At 37.8% G+C, this 22,200-nt stretch overlaps 1 protein-coding gene across 9 annotated transcripts in view; it reads left to right on the top strand.

Moving 5' to 3' along the window:
- Positions 1 to 22,200, top strand: part of LOC128695699 (WD repeat-containing protein 43) — a 40,187-nt gene that overhangs the window by 3,333 nt on the left and 14,654 nt on the right. For 8 of the 9 annotated variants that reach the window (XR_011393068.1, XM_070093260.1, XM_070093258.1 and 5 more), the window contains exons 2-5: positions 1,134 to 1,307; positions 1,847 to 2,094; positions 2,658 to 2,894; positions 5,743 to 5,898. Coding sequence is in view for 8 of the 9 variants with exons in the window: in XM_070093260.1 (XP_069949361.1) it covers positions 1,137 to 1,307; positions 1,847 to 2,094; positions 2,658 to 2,894; positions 5,743 to 5,898 (812 nt within the window). In the remaining variant the exon portion in view is untranslated. The remainder of the gene's footprint in view (positions 1 to 1,133; positions 1,308 to 1,846; positions 2,095 to 2,657; positions 2,895 to 5,742; positions 5,899 to 22,200) is intronic. The other variant, XM_070093263.1, reaches the window with a different exon arrangement.

Here is a 22,200-nt window from a genome sequence, read left to right as displayed (position 1 = left end):
AACAGAACACATGACCATAACACAAGGCACAGATCACTCTTTGATGTTCCTCGTGTCCATCTCATGCTATGCAAAAACTCAATGCACATAAAAGGCCCTAAAATCTGGAATTCATTACCTGTAAATATAAAAGAAACACTACCTGTTTATAAATTCAAGTCTCTTCTCAAAGATCACTTACTCACTCAAAACCAAATAAATACTGAATAACTGAACCTTATAAATTGTATATCCTATATGTTACTCACAATTATATCACACAAATGTTAAACCTAGGACCCAATCTAACTTTATTATTTTTTTAAATACACTACCTAATAGAATACTCCATTCGACTGAATGTACAGCAATGCATGCAACCATATGACCTGTCTTTGTAATACTCATTTGTGCTTTATAGTTATCTGTTTACAATAATGTTTTATCACTGATTTCATCATTGTTTAGTTAATCTTAAGTTAATTTTAAGCCAGCCCGTAATGCTATGCATATAAGTGGCTTTGGCATGCTGCTCTTACCTGTATTTTTTGTACCTCTGTATGTATGCTTAAATTACTAAATAAATAAATAAATTGAGGTCCATAGATTCTCTTTCCCAGGATGCAACCCACAACAGGAGGCTTTAAATTTGTATCCCAAGGAACGAATTAAATATGTATCCCAAGGTACTACCTTAAACACTAACCTATCTAAATTATCCTGAAGTTCTCTTGTTTTCAAAATTTATCATCCTATTTTGGTGTTTTTTTTATTATTGTTAGCAATATACAAAAGAACAACAGTACTGTGCTTAAAAGTAATATGTACTCATAACCTAATCATATTACGTATTCCATTTAGTTTTTAGAGATGAAGTGACTTATTGTAACTTGACCTAGAATAAGTATCCCTGCAATCATTTAAAAGGATATGATTTCCTCAGAGTCCCTATATATATCTCAAAACACATATACAGTGTATGTGTGTGCATGTTCTTGCAATCATTTATGTATATTTTTTAGATATGTCACCCTACCTCGGTAGGAGACAGCTGGAATCTTAAAAAAATATATATTTATATTTTTACAAATATATTTCTTATACACTTCTGTTATTGAGCTAAAATTAGATTTTTTTTTTTATATATTTTGCAGGTAATGGCATCAGTGAAACTCATGAATTTCTCACCAACGGGTGAGAAGTTTGCACACAGTGGTCCAGATGGTATACTAAGGATATGGAACACGATATCAGGGATTTTGGAACATGAGTACCAACCATCTGAACATCTCACTGCCACCACAACATGTGTCAGATATTCACCCCAGGTAATGTTGGGGAGTCTCCTTTTTATTGTTTGACAGTACTGAGGTAAAAAAAATATTTTTAAGACTAATTTATGAAATGGTGTAACAATGTGAGCATTGAGAGATGTAATTGAATTTAGTGTGTGTTGTAGAATAATAATGTAGAGTATAACATTTAGATGTTTCAAAGATAGCAGATAGATTTTCAAGGGATTGAAAGATAGATAATGTGGCCCATTGAAAAGTTTTGTCAACTTGTGGCCTGTAATTAAAAAAAAAAAAAAAAGACAGCCATTGGCAGTATTTTAGTTAATATTTCACAGCATAGATCAGCTTGTAAAATGGGTAATAAGTAACATATCAAGGTTTATTATTGTTGTATTTAAAATATGTGAGTTACTTTCCATTATGTGTTCATGAGAGAGTACTGTACATGGTGTGCATACCTCTTTAAGTTAATATTTGTAGAGTGGTGTACTTTAGTCGTATTATTTGGTTAATAAATCAGCATAATTTTTTTTAACCTTTTATTTATTTTTTTGCACCTTTTATCCATCAAGAAGAAGGAAAAAAAGAAAGCAGCAGTGAAATCTTTAGAAGCCAGCGAAGGTAATCTTTTAGCTATGGGAACATTAGCAGGAAATATCCTCATCTACAGCCCGGAAAAGAGAGAAATTGTTGCTACACTGGATCATGCTCCCCCTCATGCAGTGTTAGACATTACCTGGCACACTACTGAAAGACTCTACTCTCTAGCAGCAAATAACACACTTGTAGAATGGGATGTAACTTCAGGAGAAAAAATTGTGTACGTATGCTCATCAGTGTAAATTTGCAGAATTTGTAAATTTTCATAACATTGCACATATGTAATTGTTGATTTCTGTTATAACAAAATAAAAAATGATAAAATACAAATCTGAAGTTGCCTCTTTGAGACAGAATTAAAATTTAACTAGTACTAAAGTTGTTCTCTTGATTCACATCAAGGTTACAGACTAGTCAAGAATATGAATTTTTTTTAGTGTGGCAGAGCTTGAACATTTTTTTATTGAAAAATTATTTATTTTCAAGGCTGCCTGCCACATAGATGAATTGATTTATTCAGCAAACATGGAAGTGCTAGTTGTATGGGGGTCATTCAATGTAAGGAGTGATGGAAATTACACGGAGATGATTTCATGGGTCATTGATGGCCTCTGCGTCCCATTCCTGGACTAGGCCTCCTGCTTGCTGACACGATCAGTTAGGCTGTTGATGCATGCAGTTCAGCGTATGCATTATAACACAATCAGGCTTAATTATTATTTTAAGGATATATGTATTGTGCTTACATTTGCCATTAATATGAATTTTTTGGTACTATCTCAGGTCTGTTGAGGTGAATGGTGGAGGTGCTATTTGTGCATTGACTAAGAAACTATTTTGTGTGACTAGTCGTAGTATTGAAGTTATAGCATTACTCAGAAAAAGTGGTACAGTAAATTTGAAAAATTCATATACAGGCCATACCTCCTTAGTGACACAGCTTCTGCCTCTCCTAGTTAAAGATGCACCCACAAGATATGTTATCTCTTCATCACAAGAAGACAGGTTTATTTATGCCTGGTAAGTGTTTATGTAATTGACTGTCTTCTGTGGAGAAACTCCGAAATGGAGGGCAAACGTAATGCAGGAGAGACCTGGGGATTTGATTAATGAACAGAGGATAGGTTGTTTTTAGGGTTGGAATACATAAAAAAATTTTTTGGACTCATTGTTGAATTTTGTGTAAAACTGGTCAAATTACCAACTTATGTGCACGTTATAAGGTAGTTCTTAACCCTTTCACTGTCAGTCCCGTAATATGGCTTGCAAGCCAGTGTCGGCCCCGTAATAGTACACCAAAATTCTAGCTGCTTCAGATCTTGGGGGAGAAAGCTGGTAGGCCTACATATGAGAGAATGGGTCTGAGTGGTGAGTGTGTGCAGTATAAAAAAAATCCTGCAGCATGCAGTGCATAATGGGAAAAAAATACCGTATTTTTAGTTTCAAACAGCAACTTTGCGATGTATTTTTATGCTGTATTTGTAGTTTATTTTTCGTTTTCTTGGTCTCCTTTGATAGAATGGAAGATATATTACAGAACTAGAGATGATTTTGAATGGTTTACTGAATAAAAGTACCTCAAAATTAAGCTCAAAGCAGCAGAAATGTTTGATTTTTGCCAATATTCAAGAGCAAACAGATCACGTCATGCGTCCAATGTCCAATACATGTCAACTGGTGGGTCTAATATGCTTTCACAGATGCGCTGATATTATTTACACCATTTTTACAGTAATGCAGTAATCTGCATAACAGTAAATCATCTATGTATTGTGTGAATAAAAATTCAAAATGGAAAGCAAGCTTGATATAAGAGGGGCCTGCAGACATGACTAATGAAGAGAGAACATGCTATTTTAGTGCTAGGAATGTTTACATTGTTAATTCTGGACCCTATTTTGAAATTGACCTTCCTTGAATTGTACATGAAATTGGCCAAATTACCAATTTCTGATCACTTTATTGGATAGTTGAAATCAGTAAATGGGCAGTTTTCAATCGATAGAACAAAAGGAGCTCTAGTGAAATAGCTATGAGTTTGGTCGATTGGAACAATGGAATTGGCTGAAAATACGGCTCAAAGTTGGCAGAATCACTGGTGTAAATATCGCCGAGACCGCTAACTTTGCAAGAGTGTAATTTTGTAAGTTTTCCATCAAATTTCATACTTTTGGTGTTATTACCATTGGGAAAAGATTCTCTGATTTCATAAGGATAAATAATTTTTTTTTTTTTTAATTCTTCAACGCTGAGAGCAAGTTTGTGAGCAGGGGTCTTGACAGTGAAAGGGTTAAAGTTGAATAGGCAGTTTCTTATGCTCATTTCATAGAATGGAAGGCATACTAGTGAAATATCTAAGAATTTGGTCAAATTGAGCAATAAAATTGGCTTAAAAAGGACTTAATAAAGTAGGCATAATCACTGATGTTTTAATTAAGCCCAGACTGCCATCTTTGCGCTTGCATAATTCCATAAGTTTTCAATCAGACTTAATATTTTTGGCATCATTACCTTCAGAAAAAAATCTATATTTTCATATAAAAAAATAATTTTCATATTTAAATTGTGACACTCAGCACTTACAATTTCAGGGGTCGCAGCAGTGAAAGGGTTAAATAAATATAATTTAGTATTTAATAACATGTTTAACGAATTGCTTAAATAGATAATGGAAGGCTTATTTTGATAGCTAATCAGTTTGTAGTTTTTACTTAAAAAGATGAATGTTTGTCTACACGTTGTGTGTAAGATTTTGTTTTTATCATGCCATGCCATTACCATACACTATATGTTGAAAGTCTGTAGAAAGATGTAGGTTTTATTTAACTTAGGGGCAGTACAGTGCATGCATGAGAAGCAAATTAGTAGCCAGTCGTGCCTTCTTGATTTTTCAAGTAGACACTTTAGTACAGTATATAATTACTCGGCGATGATAGTGCATTTACATATAGGAAAAATTGCAGTACAGTAAACCCTATTTTTTTTTTTTTTTTTTTTTTTTTTTTTTTTTTTTTTTTTTTTTTTTTTTTTTTTTTTTTAACAAGTCGGCTGTCTCCCACCGAGGCAGGGTGACCCAAAAAAGAAAGAAAATCCCCAAAAAGAAAATACTTTCATCATCATTCAACACTTTCACCACACTCACACATTATCACTGCTTTTGCAGAGGTGCTCAGAATACAACAGTTTAGATGCATATACGTATAAAGATACACAACATATCCCTCCAAACTGCCAATATCCCAAACCCCTCCTTTAAAGTGCAGGCATTGTACTTCCCATTTCCAGGACTCAAGTCCGACTATATGAAAATAACCGGTTTCCCTGAATCCCTTCACTAAATATTACCCTGCTCACACTCCAACAGATCGTCAGGTCCCAAGTATCATTCGTCTCCATTCACTCCTATCTAACACGCTCATGCACGCTTGCTGGAAGTCCAAGCCCCTCGCCCACAAAACCTCCTTTACCCCCTCTTTCCAACCCTTTCGAGGACGACCCCTACCCCTCTTTCCTTCCCCTATAGATTTATATGCTTTGATCCATTCTCTCTAAATAAGATTAATTGGTTAAGTGGGTGGCTGGTAATGGCAATTGTGGTGAATATAGTAAGTTTTTTGCAGTGACTGTCAAAATAATGGACAATTCTGTAACCAGTGAGCTTTGTCCATTATTTCCAAATTGGCTAACTCAGTGGCTTGTGTTCCATATCTCTGAAGTCCATTATATGGAGTGTTTAATGCATTTATGAAGCTCAGTTCTGTGTAAAGGATAACTGCATTTTTCAGTATTATGCTCACTTTTTAAATGTTGTACAGTATTTCCATTTAAATTTATTAATATCTTGTGTATTCCTAAAAAACCTTTCCAGGGATTTGTTAAGTGAGAATGAGGAACCTGCTGGCAGTTTTATGGTGAAAGATATCATTGGTACAGTGGCAGTGTCAGCATTACAAGAAGGTGCTGTAACACTGTCTGCAACTACACGAACTGGTACCCTTGTCCTCTTTACACAACACCTTAATGGGTACGTACTTCTTCTGATGTTTTGCATGGAACGTCAGTCCATCTAACAGGGCATTATTTATATAGACATCTTTGACGTTATGATGACCTGCTGAGAAGTGAATTCCTCTTTCAACTATGAAATGAACATAATCTAAATTTTTGTTTCAGGCCATTCCTGTTACTTAATCTCTTAGGTTTAATAATTGTAATTTTCTACTCAGTACTGTACTCAGTCTCTAATACATACAACTTCATGAGACTTGCTGAATCATTATTAGTGTTGTTAATTAGAATGTTATTTGGTGGTGATTCAAAATGTCTGAAGAGTGTGTGGTTTGCATGTTTTTATTATTAATTGTAAGTGTGTAAGGTAGTAGGTTGGTAGACAGCAACCACCCAGGGAGGTACTACCGTCCTGCCAAGTGAGTGTAAAACGAAAGCCTGTAATTGTTTTACATGATGGTAGGATTGCTGGTGTCTTTTGTCTGTCTCATAAATATGCAAGATTACAGGCATGTCTTGCTACTTCTACTTACACTTAGGTCACACTACACATACATGTACATGTTTATTTATACACACTCATCTGAGTTTTCTTTGATTTTATCTTAATAGTTCTTGGTCTTATTACTTTTCCTTTTATATTCATGGGGAAGTGGAATAAGAATCTTTCCTCCGTAAGCCATGCGTGTTGTAAAAGTCAACTAAAATGCCGGGAACAATGGGCTAGTAACCCCTTTTCCTGTAAAGATTACTAAAAAGAATAAGAAAAAAATTGTCAAAGTGGGAAGTCTTGAATGTGCGTGGATGTTGTGCAAATGATAAGAAAGAGATGATTGTGGATGTTATGAATGAGAAGAAACTGGATGTCCTGGCTTTAAGTGAAACAAAGCTGAAGGGGGTGGGAGAGTTTCAATGGATAGGAATAAATGGGATTAGGAGTAGCAATAATGTTGAAGGATAAGCTATGGCAGGAAAAGAGGGACTACAAATGTATAAATTCAAGGATTATGTGGAGTAAAATAAAGATTGGATGTGAAAAGTGGGTTATAGTAAGCGTGTATGCACCTGGAGAAGAGAGAAGTGTAGAGGAGAGAGAGAGATTCTGGGAAATGTTGAGTGAATGCGTGGGGAGTTTTGAATCAAGTGTGAGAGTAATGGTGGTTGGGGATTTCAATGCTAAAGTGGGTAAAAATGTTATGGAGGGAGTAGTAGGTAAATTTGGGGTGCCAGGGGTAAATGTAAATGGGGAGCCTTTAATTGAGCTATGTGTAGAAAGAAATTTGGTAATAAGTAATACATATTTTATGAAAAAGAGGATAAATAAATATACAAGGTATGTAGCACGTAATGAAAGTAGTTTGTTAGATTATGTATTGGTGGATGAAAGGTTGATGGGTAGGCCCCAGGATGTACATGTTTATAGAGGGGCAACTGATATATCGGATCATTATTTAGTTGTAGCTACAGTTAGAGTAAGAGGTAGATGGGAAAAGAGGAAGGTGGCAACAACAAGTAAGAGGGAGGTGAAAGTGTATAAACTAAGGAAGGAGGAAGTTCGGGTGAGATATAAGCGACTATTGGCAGAAAGGTGGGCTAGTGCAAAGATGAGTAGTGGGGGGGGTTGAAGAGAGTTGGAATAGTTTTAAAAATGCAGTATTAGAATGTGGGGCAGAAGTTTGTGGTTATAGGAGGGTGGGGGCAGGAGGAAAGAGGAGTGATTGGTGGAATGATGAAGTAAAGGGTGTGATAAAAGAGAAAAAGGTAGCTTATGAGAGGTTTTTACAAAGCAGAAGTGTTATAAGAAGAGCAGAGTATATGGAGAGTAAAAGAAAGGTGAAGAGAGTGGTGAGAGAGTGCAAAAGGAGAGCAGATGATAGAGTGGGAGAGGCACTGTCAAGAAATTTTAATGAAAATAAGAAAAAATTTTGGAGTGAGTTAAACAAGTTAAGAAAGCCTAGGGAAAGTATGGATTTGTCAGTTAAAAACAGAGTAGGGGAGTTAGTAGATGGGGAGAGGGAGGTATTAGGTAGATGGCGAGAATATTTCGAGGAACTTTTAAATGTTGAGGAAGAAAGGGAGGCGGTAATTTCATGCACTGGCCAGGGAGATGTACCATCTTTTAGGAGTGAAGAAGAGCAGAATGTAAGTGTGGTGGAGGTACGTGAGGCATTGCGTAGAATGAAAGGGTGTAAAGCAACTGGAACTGATGGGATCATGACAGAAATGTTTTAATAAAAGCAGGGGGGGATATAGTGTTGGAGTGGTTGGTACTTTTGTTTAATAAATGTATGAAAGAGGGGAAGGTACCTAGGCATTGGCGGAGAGCATGTATAGTCCCTTTATATAAAGGGAAAGGGGACAAAAGAGATTGTAAAAATTATAGAGGAATAAGTTTACTGAAAATATATTTTCATATAGTCGGACTTGAGTCCTGGAAATGGGAAGTACAATGCCTGCACTTTAAAGGAGGGGTTTGGGATATTGGCAGTTTGGAGGGATATGTTGTGTATCTTTATATGTGTATGCTTCTAGACTGTTGTATTCTGAGCACCTCTGCAAAAACAGTGATAATGTGCGAGTGTGGTGAAAGTGTTGAATGATGATGAAAGTATTTTCTTTTTGGGGATTTTCTTTCTTTTTTGGGTCACCCTGCCTCGGTGGGAGACGGCCGACTTGTTGAAAAAAAAAAAAAAAAAAAGTTTACTGAGTATACTAGGAAAAGTATACAGTAGGGTTATAATTGAAAGAATTAGAGGTAAGACAGAATGTAGGATTGCAGATGAGCAGGGAGGCTTCAGAGTGGGTAGGGGATGTGTAGATCAAGTGTTTACATTGAAGCATATATGTGAACAGTACTTAGATAAAGGTACGGAAGTTTTTATTGCATTTATGGATTTAGAAACGGCATATGATAGAGTGGATAGAGGAGCAGTGTGGCAGATGTTGCAAGTATATGGAATAGGTGGTAAGTTACTAAATGCTGTTTAGAGTTTTTATGAGGATAGTGAGGCTCAGGTTAGGGTGTGTAGAAGAGAGGGAGAATACTTCCCGGTAAACGTAGGTCTTAGACAGGGATGTGTAATGTCACCATGGTTGTTTAATATATTTGTAAATGGGGTTGTAAAAGAAGTAAATGCTAGGATGTTCGGGAGAGGGGTGGGATTAAATTATGGGGAATCAAATTCAAAATGGGAATTGACATAGTTACTTTTTGCTGATGATACTGTGCTTATGGGACATTCTAAAGAAAAATTGCAAAAGTTAGTGGATGAGTTTGGGAATGTGTGTAAAGGTAGAAAGTTGAAAGTGAACATAGAAAAGAGTAAGGTGATGAGGGTATCAAATGATTTAGATAAAGAAAAATTGGATATCAAATTGGGGAGGAGGAGTATGGAAGAAGTGAATGTTTTCAGATACTTGGGAGTTGACGTGTCGGCGGATGGATTTATGAAGGATGAGGTTAATCATAGAATTGATGAGGGAAAAAAGGTGAGTGGTGCGTTGAGGTATATGTGGAGTCAAAAAACATTATCTATGGAGGCAAAGAAGGGAATGTATGAAAGTATAGTAGTACCAACACTCTTATATGGATGTGAAGCTTGGGTGGTAAATGCAGCAGCGAGGAGACGGTTGGAGGCAGTGGAGATGTCCTGTGTAAGGGCAATGTGTGGTGTAAATATTATGCAGAAAATTCGGAGTGTGGAAATTAGGAGAAGGTGTGGAGTTAATAAAAGTATTAGTCAGAGGGCAGAAGAGGGGTTGTTGAGGTGGTTTGGTCATTTAGAGAGAATGGATCAAAGTAGAATGACATGGAAAGCATATAAATCTATAGGGGAAGGAAGGAGGGGTAGGGGTCGTCCTTGAAAGGGTTGGAAAGAGGGGGTAAAGGAAGTTTTGTGGGCGAGGGGCTTGGACTTCCAGCAAGCGTGCATGAGCGTGTTAGATAGGAGTGAATGGAGACGAATGATACTTGGGACCTGACGATCTGTTGGAGTGTGAGCAGGGTAATATTTAGTGAAGGGATTCAGGGAAACCGGTTATTTTCATATAGTCGGACTTGAGTCCTGGAAATGGGAAGTACAATGCCTGCACTTTAAAGGAGGGGTTTGGGATATTGGCGGTTTGGAGGGATATGTTGTGTATCTTTATATGTGTATGCTTCTAGACTGTTGTATTCTGAGCACCTCTGCAAAAACAGTGATAATGTGTGAGTGTGGTGAAAGTGTTGAATGATGATGAAAGTATTTTCTTTTTGGGGATTTTCTTTCTTTTTTGCGTCACCCTGCCTCGGTGGGAGATGGCCGACTTGTTGAAAAAAAAAAAAAAGTGTGTAAACTTTTGAAACTCCTTATGAAAGATCAAAATTATGCAAAAGAATTTTTTTCTAATTTAGAAACATTAGTCTAATTTATTTTTTATAAAATTTAATCATGGACTATGCCCAGATGGTAAGATCAAGGCTATGCTTCATTTAGTCATTATTATGATAATGAAAGTTTTCAGCAAAATCTAATTTTAATGTAAAAGAAAGAGTTGAATAATCCCTTAATTCATGATATCGGTAACATAAAACCAGAGGTATTTGTTTTTTATCACATTGGCTGTGTGTCACCAATGAAGGGTGATCCAGTGGAGGAAAGACAGTCGCCATCACTCATTCTATTATAGCTGTCTTGCCAGAAGTGTGCTGACATCACATTTCAATGACCATCTGAAATTCAACTTCCCTATCCATCCTTAAGAACACAGGATGCAACTCTGGCTGACTGGTTTCCTTGCTTGCTCCTACAGTTGCCTCTACTGAAAGTAACCTATATAAACAAACTTGATTGTGAATGGACCAAACAAATCATTAATAAAATGCTCATTTTTGTATGGACTTTTGTGGATAATGTCATCAGCATAGCTTTTAGCTATATGTTTGGGTGAAGTAAGTACAGCATATAGGAGAGCCTTAATCAAGACATTAAATAACAAGTGACTGAGAACTCCCCATGGTTTACCTAGGGATATTACTTCAGTCTCGTTTCTTAAACCTTAGAAGAGAATACCCCTCAGGGAGGTACCTTGATGTGTGTGAGGGAGCTCTTGATCTAGGGAATTGGATCTGTGCTCCATTTCCCTGAATTAAGCCTGAATGTCTACCAGGAGATGGTTTAAATATATCAGATTGTTTTTTTTATTATTATTATCACACTGGCCGATTCCCACCAAGGCAGGGTGGCCCGAAAAAGAAAAACTTTCACCATCATTCACTCCATCACTGTCTTGCCAGAAGGGTGCTTTACACTACAGTTTTTAAACTGCAACATTAACACCCATCCTTCAGAGTGCAGGCACTGTACTTCCCATCTCCAGAACTCAAGTCCGGCCTGCCAGTTTCCCTGAACCCCTTCATAAATGTTACTTTGCTCACACTCCAACAGCACGTCAAGTATTAAAAACCATTTGTCTCCATTCACTCCTATCAAACACGCTCACGCATGCCTGCTGGAAGTCCAAGCCCCTCGCACACAAAACCTCCTTTACCCCCTCCCTCCAACCTTTCCTAGGCCGACCCCTACCCCGCCTTCCTTCCACTACAGACTGATACACTCTTGAAGTCATTCTGTTTCGCTCCATTCTCTCTACATGTCCGAACCACCTCAACAACCCTTCCTCAGCCCTCTGGACAACAGTTTTGGTAATCCCGCACCTCCTCCTAACTTCCAAACTACGAATTCTCTGCATTATATTCACACCACACATTGCCCTCAGACATGACATCTCCACTGCCTCCAGCCTTCTCCTCGCTGCAACATTCATCACCCATGCTTCACACCCATATAAGAGCGTTGGTAAAACTATACTCTCATACATTCCCCTCTTTGCCTCCAAGGGCAAAGTTCTTTGTCTCCACAGACTCCTAAGTGCACCACTCACCCTTTTCCCCTCATCAATTCTATGATTCACCTCATCTTTCATAGACCCATCCGCTGACACGTCCACTCCCAAATATCTGAATACATTCACCTCCTCCATACTCTCTCCCTCCAATCTGATATCCAATCTTTCATCACCTAATCTTTTTGTTATCCTCATAACCTTACTCTTTCCTGTATTCACTTTTAATTTTCTTCTTTTGCATGCCCTACCAAATTCATCCACCAATCTCTGCAACTTCTCTTCAGAATCTCCCAAGAGCACAGTGTCATCAGCAAAGAGCAACTGTGACAACTCCCACTTTGTGTCATTCTTTATCTTTTAACTCCACGCCTCTTGCCAAGACCCTCGCATTTACTTCTCTTACAACCCCATCTATAAATATATTAAACAACCACGGTGACATCACACATCCTTGTCTAAGGCCTACTTTTACTGGGAAATAATTTCCCTCTTTCCTACATACTCTAACTCGAGCCTCACTATCCTCGTAAAAACTCTCCACTGCTTTCAGTAACCTACCTCCTACACCATACACCTGCAACATCTGCCACATTGCCCCCCTATCCACCCTGTCATACGCCTTTTCCAAATCCATAAATGCCACAAAGACCTCTTTAGCCTTATCTAAATACTGTTCACTTACATGTTTCACTGTAAACACCTGGTCCACACATCCCCTACCTTTCCTAAAGCCTCCTTGTTCATCTGCTATCCTATTCTCCGTCTTACTCTTAATTATTTCAATAATAACTCTACCATACACTTTACCAGGTATTCTCAACAGACTTATCCCCCTATAATTTTTGCACTCTCTTTTGTCCCCTTTGCCTTTATACAAAGGAACTATGCATGCTTTCTGCCAATCCCTAGGTACCTTACCCTCTTCCATACATTTATTAAATAATTGCACCAACCACTCCAAAACTATATCCCCACCTGCTTTTAACATTTCTATCTTTATCCCATCAATCCCGGCTGCCTTACCCCCTTTCATTTTACCTACTGCCTCATGAACTTCCCCCACACTCACAACTGGCTCTTCCTCACTTCTACAAGATGTTATTCCTCCTTGCCCTATACACGAAATCACAGCTTCCCTATCTTCATCAACATTTAACAATTCCTCAAAATATTCCCTCCATCTTCCCAGTACCTCTAACTCTCCATTTAATAACTCTCCTCTCCTATTTTTAACTGACAAATCCATTTGTTCTCTAGGCTTCCTTAACTTGTTAATCTCACTCCAAAACTTTTTCTTATTTTCAACAAAATTTGTTGATAACATCTCACCCACTCTCTCATTTGCTCTCTTTTTACATTGCTTCACCACTCTCTTACTCTCTTTTTCTCCATATACTCTTCCCTCCTTGCATCACTTCTACTTTGTAAAAACTTCTCATATGCTAACTTTTTCTCCCTTACTACTCTCTTTACATCATCATTCCACCAATCGCTCCTCTTCCCTCCCGCACCCACTTTCCTGTAACCACAAACTTTGCTGAACACTCTAACACTACATTTTTAAACCTACCCCATACCTCTTCGACCCCATTGCCTATGCTCTCATTAGCCCATCTGTCCTCCAATAGCTGTTTATATCTTTCCCTAACTGCCTCCTCTTTTAGTTTATAAACCTTCACCTCTCTTCCCTGATGCTTCTATTCTCCTTGTATCCCATCTACCTTTTACTCTTAGTGTAGCTACAACTAGAAAGTGATCTGATGTATCTGTGGCCCCTCTATAAACATGTACATCCTGAAGTCTACTCAACAGTCTTTTATCTACCAATACATAATCCAACAAACTACTGTCATTTCGCCCTACATCATATCTTGTATACTTATTTATCCTCTTTTTCTTAAAATATTATTTATTTTTTTATTATCACACTGGCCGATTCCCACCAAGGCAGGGTGGCCCGAAAAAGAAAAACTTTCACCATCATTCACTCCATCACTGTCTTGTCAGAAGGGTGCTTTACACTACAGTTTTTAAACTGCAACATTAACCTATAACTAAACCCCTTTCTATACAAAGTTCAATCAAAGGGCTCCCATTATCATTTACACCTGGAACCCCAAACTTACCTACCACACCCTCTCTGAAAGTTTCTCCTACTTTAGCATTCAGGTCCCCTACCACAATTACTCTCTCACTTGGTTCAAAGGCTCCTATACATTCACTTAACATCTCCCAAAATCTCTCTCCTCTACATTCCTCTCTTCTCCAGGTGCATACACGCTTATTATGACCCGCTTTTCGCATCCAACCTTTACTTTAATCCACGTAATTCTTGAATTTACACATTCATATTCTCTTTTCTCCTTCCATAACTGATCCTTCAATATTACTGCTAACCCTTCCTTTGCTCTAATTCTCTCAGATACTCCAGATTTAATCCCATTTATTTCCCCCCACCGAAACTCCCCTACCCCCTTCAGGTTTGTTTCGATTGTTGTAGCTTAAAAATAGGCACAGTGGGATTATTGGTCTAGGATATAGGAAAGACACCCTTGGTGTAATTAAGATTATACAGTGCTAACAGAGGGTTATTAGGGACTTGCCTTAAAATTCTAAGAATTTCATAAGCTATACTATTTTCTCCAGGAGCTGTTAGTTAATGCCATGTCTAACTCAACATTTTGACACAAATCAAGTTCTGTATTATTTTAGAAGCACACTTTAGGTTTGTCCTAATATGAGATTAGAGATTTTCATGCCTGGATGTTTTGACCCAGTTATGAGGTCATTAGCTTTCCCAAGATGAAAAGACTCGGCAACATTACCACGTTTTCCCAGTTATTTTACCTATACCTTTCTTGGCTAGACATAGAGGGGTAGATCTGTTTAGCCCACTAACAAATTTTTTCTTTTCCTGTTGCTTAAGTTTTTGCTTTCTGTTCATGTCATTTGTTAGTGCAGCTTAGGTTCTGAGTAGTTTTGGGGTTCTACAATAATGCCATACTTTACCAGTCCTAACGACATGTACAGTGGAACCTCCACTAAGGAGTTTAATCCGTCCCATGACCTTGCTCACATCTGGATTTGCTCATTTGCAGAGCCAATTTTCCTCATTTAAATTAATTGAAATGGAATTAATTCGTTCCAGTGGAATTCCAGGCACAATAAAATACTTCAATAATTTCCCTAATATCAACTCTACAGCTTATTTATCTATCACAATTCATCTAGTGTGACATAATAAACAATATAAATAACATAAAAACCTGATATATACTGTAGAATTAGTAAAATTTATTATATATGTGGCGGCGTCGGCGGACGACAAGAGTTTGTCTTTAGACAGGACAAAATACTCCTTGAATATTTCACTATCATCAATTCTACGGCTTATTTATTAATCACAAGTCATCTAATATGACATAATAAACAATATAAATAACATAGAAACCTGATATATACTCTAGAATGAATAAAATAGGTCATATGACAAGTGGAGGTGGCCATAACCGCTCCAGCATTGCGGTAAACACTGCTGTCTAGTGACAGTCTTTTGAAGCCTTTTATTATTATAAATATTATTTTTTTTTTTTTTTTTTTTTTTTTTTCAACAAGTCGGTCGTCTCCCACCGAGGCAGGGTGACCCAAAAAAGAAAGAAAATCCCCAAAAAGAAAATACTTTCATCATCATTCAACACTTTCACCACACTCACACATTATCACTGCTTTTGCAGAGGTGCTCAGAATATAACAGTTTAGAAGCATATACGTATAGAGATACACAACATATCCCTCCAAACTGCCAATATCCCAAACCCCTCCTTTAAAGTGCAGGCATTGTACTTCCCATTTCCAGGACTCAAGTCCGACTATATGAAAATAACCGGTTTCCCTGAATCCCTTCACTAAATATTACCCTGCTCACACTCCAACAGATCGTCAGGTCCCAAGTATCATTCGTCTCCATTCACTCCTATCTAACACGCTCATGCACGCTTGCTGGAAGTCCAAGCCCCTCACCCACAAAACCTCCTTTACCCCCTCTTTCCAACCCTTTCGAGGACGACCCCTACCCCTCTTTCCTTCCCCTATAGATTTATATGCTTTCCATGTCATTCTACTTTGATCCATTCTCTCTAAATGACCAAACCACCTCAACAACCCCTCTTCTGCCCTCTGACTAATGCTTTTATTAACTCCACACCTTCTCCTAATTTCCACACTCCGAATTTTCTGCATAATATTTACACCACACATTGCCCTTAGACAGGACATCTCCACTGCCTCCAACCGTCTCCTCGCTGCTGCATTTACCACCCAAGCTTCACATCCATATAAGAGTGTTGGTACTACTATACTTTCATACATTCCCTTCTTTGCCTCCATAGATAACGTTTTTTGACTCCACATATACCTCAACGCACCACTCACCTTTTTTCCCTCATCAATTCTATGATTAACCTCATCCTTCATAAATCCATCCGCCGACACGTCAACTCCCAAGTATCTGAAAACATTCACTTCTTCCATACTCCTCCTCCCCAATTTGATATCCAATTTTTCTTTATCTAAATCATTTGATACCCTCATCACCTTACTCTTTTCTATGTTCACTTTCAACTGTCTACCTTTACACACATTCTCAAACTCATCCACTAACCTTTGCAATTTTTCTTTAGAATCTCCCATAAGCACAGTATCATCAGCAAAAAGTAACTGTGTCAATTCCCATTTTGAATTTGATTCCCCATAATTTAATCCCACCCCTCTCCCGAACACCCTAGCATTTACTTCTTTTACAACCCCATCTATAAATATATTAAACAACCATGGTGACATTACACATCCCTGTCTAAGACCTACTTTTACCGGGAAGTATTCTCCCTCTTTTCTACACACCCTAACCTGAGCCTCACTATCCTCATAAAAGCTCTTTACAGCATTTATTAACTTACCACCTATTCCATATACAGTGGACCCCCGCATAGCGAACGCCTTGCATAGCGAACAATCCGCATAGCGAACGCTTTGTTCGCCCAAATTTTGCCCCGCATAGTGGACAAAAACCCGCTCAGCGACCTTCGTCCTAGACGCGTCCATTGTTTACCAGCCAGCCTCCGCGGTAACATTCAAGCATACACTCGGAATATTTCGTATTATTACAGTGTTTTCGGTGCTGTTTCTGGAAAATAAGTGACCATGGGCCCCAAGAAAGCTTCTAGTGCCAACCCTGTGGTAAAAAGGGTGAGAATTAGTATGGAAATTAAGAAAGATTTTGAAGGGTTTGGGGCTAACCCTGAGAAGCCTATGCCAGTTGTGGAATCCATTGTGCCTACTTCAAAAATTAAGGAAATGTGTGCACAGTGGGTTGAACTGCAAACCTTTATGGATGAAAATCAGCCTGACACAGCTGTTGCAAGCCGTGCTGGTGACTATTTCAATGACAATGTTATGGCCCATTTTAGACAAATCGTAAAGGAACGGGAGGTACAGAGCTCTATGGACAGATTTGTTGTGCGACAGAGGTCCAGTGACTCTGAAGCTGGTCCTAGTGGCATTAAAAGAAGAAGGGAAGTAACCCCGGAAAAGGACTTGCTACCTCAAGTCCTAATGGAAGGGGATTCCCCTTCTAAACACTAACACTCTCTCTCCCCTCCTCCCATCCCATCAATCATCACCAGATCTTCAATAAAAGTAAGTGTCATGTAATTGTGCATGCCTTTTTCAGTTTGTGTGTACTAAAATTAACATTTTTTGTGGTAAAAAAAAAATTTTTTCATACTTTTGGGTGTCTTGCACGGATTAATTTTATTTCCATTATTTCTTATGGGGAAAATTAATTCGCATAGCGAACATTTCGCATAACGACCAGCCCTCCTGCACGGATTAAGTTCGCTATGCGGGGGTCCACTGTACTTGCAACATCTGCCACATTGCTCCTCTATCCACTCTATCATATGCCTTTTCTAAATCCATAAATGCAATAAAAACTTCCCTACCTTTATCTAAATACTGTTCACATATATGCTTCAATGTAAACACTTGATCTACACATCCCCTACCCACTCTGAAACCTCCTTGTTCGTCCGCAATTCTACATTCTGTCTTACCTCTAATTCTTTCAATTATAACCCTACCGTATACTTTTCCTGGTATACTCAGTAAACTTATTCCTCTATAATTTTTACAATCTCTTTTGTCCCCTTTCCCTTTATATAAAGGGACTATACATGCTCTCCGCCAATCCCTAGGTACCTTCCCCTCTTTCAAACATTTATTAAACAAAAGTACCAACCACTCCAACACTATATCCCCCCCTGCTTTTAACATTTCTGTCATGATCCCATCAGTTCCAGCTGCTTTACCCCCTTTCATTCTACGTAATGCCTCACGTACCTCCACCACACTTACAGTCTGCTCTTCTTCACCTCTAAAAGATGGTATACCTCCCTGGCCAGTGCATGAAATTACCGCCTCCCTTTCTTCCTTAACATTTAAAAGTTCCTCAAAATATTCTCGCCATCTACCTAATACCTCCCTCTCCCCATCTACTAACTCCCCTACTCTGTTTTTAACTGACAAATCCATACTTTCCCTAGGCTTTCTTAACTTGTTTAACTCACTCCAAAATTTTTTCTTATTTTCATTAAAATTTCTTGACAGTGCCTCTCCCACTCTTTCATCTGCTCTCCTTTTGCACTCTCTCACCACTCTCTTCACCTTTCTTTTACTCTCCATATACTCTGCTCTTCTTATAGCACTTCTGCTTTGTAAAAACCTCTCGTAAGCTACCTTTTTCTCTTTTATCACACCCTTTACTTCATCATTCCACCAATCACTCCTCTTTCCTCCTGCCCCCACCCTCCTATAACCACAAACTTCTGCCCCACATTCTAATACTGCATTTTTAAAACTATTCCAACCCTCTTCAACCCCCCCACTACTCATCTTTGCACTAGCCCACCTTTCTGCCAATAGTCGCTTATATCTCGCCCTAACTTCCTCCTCCCTTAGTTTATACACTTTCACCTCCCTCTTACTTGTTGTTGCCACCTTCCTCTTTTCCCATCTACCTCTTACTCTAACTGTAGCTACAACTAAATAATGATCCGATATATCAGTTGCCCCTCTATATTATATTATATAGTACATTATTATTATACGTATTATTATTATTATTACGTATTATTATTATTATTATTATTATTATTATTATTATTATTATTATTATTGCAATATAAATAATTTGGAATTTTTATACATACAAAAAATAGAAGATTTACTGTTATGCAGACTACTGCATTATTGTAATAATTGTATAAATAATGTCAACCCATTTATGACTGCATATTGGAATGTAGGTGACGTTATTTGTTTACTCTAGAACATCGGCAAAAATAGAACATTTCTTTTACTTTGAGCTCATTTTCATGAAACCATTCAAAATCATATCTATTTCTGTAGTTTATCTTCCATTCTATAAAATGAGACCAACCATAAAAACCATACGAAAATACCGCTAAGGAGTGGCTAATTGCTGAGAAGTGAACTCCATTATTTATGGTCCAATTTCTTTCATTTTTGGTGTACATTAAGAACCATCTTTCCATCATACATTGCCCAATTTTCAATAAACAAATGAGATCCCATTCCCTAGATCAAGAGCCCCTCACCTCCATAAGTGAGGCCCACTCGCTGATGGAATTTCGCTCTCATATGGAAGCAAAAAATTTACCGATCGACTGCTCATATTTGGAAAAACTCGCACATGGATGCACTCTCAAGTGGTGGTTCCACTGTATTAAGCTGCATGTATTACATTGCATGTATTACATGTATTAGGTTGCATGTATTAAATGTGTTAAGTTGCATGTATTACATGTATTAAGTTGCATTTTGCCATCCAGTGGCTTTGTCAATACAGTAGGACCCCCTTATCCGCTGGGAATACATTCCAAGGACCTGCCATGGATACCAAAACCACAGATAGTAGCAAACCATGTATACAGTCAACCCTCGACCGACGATGGCATCGATTAACGATAAATCCGACTAGCGATACATTTTAACGCAAAATTTTTGCCTCGACTAGCGCTAAAAAACTCGACCAGCACTATTTGTTTAGAAGGGGATTTCCCTTCTAAACACTAAGACCATCAACACTCTCCCCTCCTCCCATCCCAACAATCATCACCAGATCTTCAATAAAGGTAAGTGTCATGTAACTGTGCATGTCTTCTTCAGTTTGTGTGTATTAAAATTAATATTTCATGTGGTAAAAAACAATTTTTTTTTCATACTTTGGGGTGTCCTACACGGATTAATTTGATTTCCATTATTTCTTATGGGGAAAATTAACTTGACTAACTATAATTTTGACTAACGATGAGCTCTCAGGAACGGATTAGTAGCGTTAGTCGAGGGTCCAATGTATATGCCCTATACATAAATACAGTGGTACCCCGAGCAATATTTCCCATAAGAAATAATGTAAATCCAATTAATCCATTCCATACCCACAAAAATATTCACACAAAAAATTTATTTTTTAAAGAATAAAGTTTTACGTACACAAAACAATTATAAATACATACAGTACAGTAGGGCCCCACTTATACGGCGGGTTAGGTTCCAGGCTACCGCCGTAAAGCGGAAATCGCCGTAAAGTGGAACACCCTTTTTTTCCACTTATAAATGCATACAAACACTAGATAACAAGTTTACACTAACATATATTAAGTTAGCAATAGAACCAGGCATCAAAAAACAATAAAAAGGTACAATACACACATAGTGCACTCATTACTTACCTTAAAATATTTATAGTCTTAATCTAGGGTGAGACAAGTAGTATTTATTGTAAGAAATCAAGTGTGGTATGTATTGTAATAGCCTCACCAGGCCACCCCACCCACACATACTATTCTATGATATTTAAGCATCCCAGAGCGATAAAATGTATATACAGTTCACTCATTACTTACCTTAAAATATTTGTAGTCTTAATGTAGGGTCAGGAGTAAGTAAATGAGATAAAACGAATAAATGAGAGAGAGAAAGAATGAATACATGAGAGGGGGCAGGCGCAGTTATGTAAACAAACCAGGGGAAGGTAAGTTTTGTAAACAAACGAAGTGTACACGTCTGGTTTGTGTACAAGTTACATTGTGTACAGGTTGTCTCTACATTGATACGGTAGAATTAATAAAGAAGAACACTCCCATTCTCATGTAACATCATTTTGAGAAGAAATGAAGCTCTGAGTGAAGGCAATGGAAATAAGTCACACTGACTTTTTTGGGTTATCCTAGGTTCTCTACACGTATGTTGTTATGTATGATAATCTATGTAACTGTATTTGTGTATACCTGAATAAACTTACTTACATACATACGAAAGGAATAATTTTCTACAGTTACCCCCAGTAACACATTTACTCTTATGTTAGATTAGAGAAAATGTTATTCTTGGCGTCACTTGTACAAGTTATGTGGCTCCCACATCTTATATTTATGTTTATTTATTCTATTGTGGGGTGTATTTATCATCTTTTTATGTTATGTATCGTGTTTATTATATAATTTTGAAAAAAATATCATGGATGGATTAATGAAAATGTGTATATTAACGTAATATACGACATTTAAATGACTCGATGTATGTAAGTTTATTTAGGTACAGGTATACATAAGTATAATTATCAGAGTATATATAAAATATGAAATAACTTTTAAAAACATTTGAAATTTTGGAGTTTCCAGACAAAATGGAGAGACTTAGTGCTTACTGAGCTCATGGAGAATGTAAACAAACAAGGTGGGGCACGGTGACCGTATTAGAAAGTCAGGTGGGGGGAGCCGTATAGTGAGTTTTGGTCATAATTTGAAATGTCCGTATTAGCGGAACGCCGTAAAGCGGAACGCCGTAAAGCGGGGCCCTCCTGTACTTAAATGAGTAACGAAATAGATAAATAAGCATTTAAAATCACATTTACGTACCTTATTGAAGACTCTTGTTGGCATCTGGAAGATAGGAGAAGAGAGGGAGGACTTACTATTGCCTCCACCACTCTACCTCCACCACTCTGCCTCCACCATTCTGCCTCTGCCATTCTGCCTCCGCCATTCTGCCTCAACCACTGCGGCGCACTGCCTTGTATTTTTGTACAATTTCTTGCTTCACTTCTATGGTGTTTCTCACTTTCTTTACCAAAGGGGTGCCACTAGGAAATTTCTTAGGGCCCATGGTGGCTTATTTCACAGTCACAATCAATAAACAATCACTAAACACAAGGAATTTATTGTGAAATGTTTGGATGAGCACGCAGGGTAATGTTCACTTAAGGATAAACAAAGCTAGACTGGCTCACAGCGCCTGAGCGGGCAGGCAGACAGGTCTGGTACGTTCGAAACTCAGGACAAAATTGGTGCGA

This window comes from Cherax quadricarinatus, chromosome 42 (assembly GCF_038502225.1).
Source record: "Cherax quadricarinatus isolate ZL_2023a chromosome 42, ASM3850222v1, whole genome shotgun sequence".
NCBI lineage: Eukaryota > Metazoa > Arthropoda > Malacostraca > Decapoda > Parastacidae > Cherax > Cherax quadricarinatus.
The sequence above is the reverse complement of the archived record's forward strand: the minus strand, read 5'-3'. Positions and strand labels throughout refer to the sequence as shown.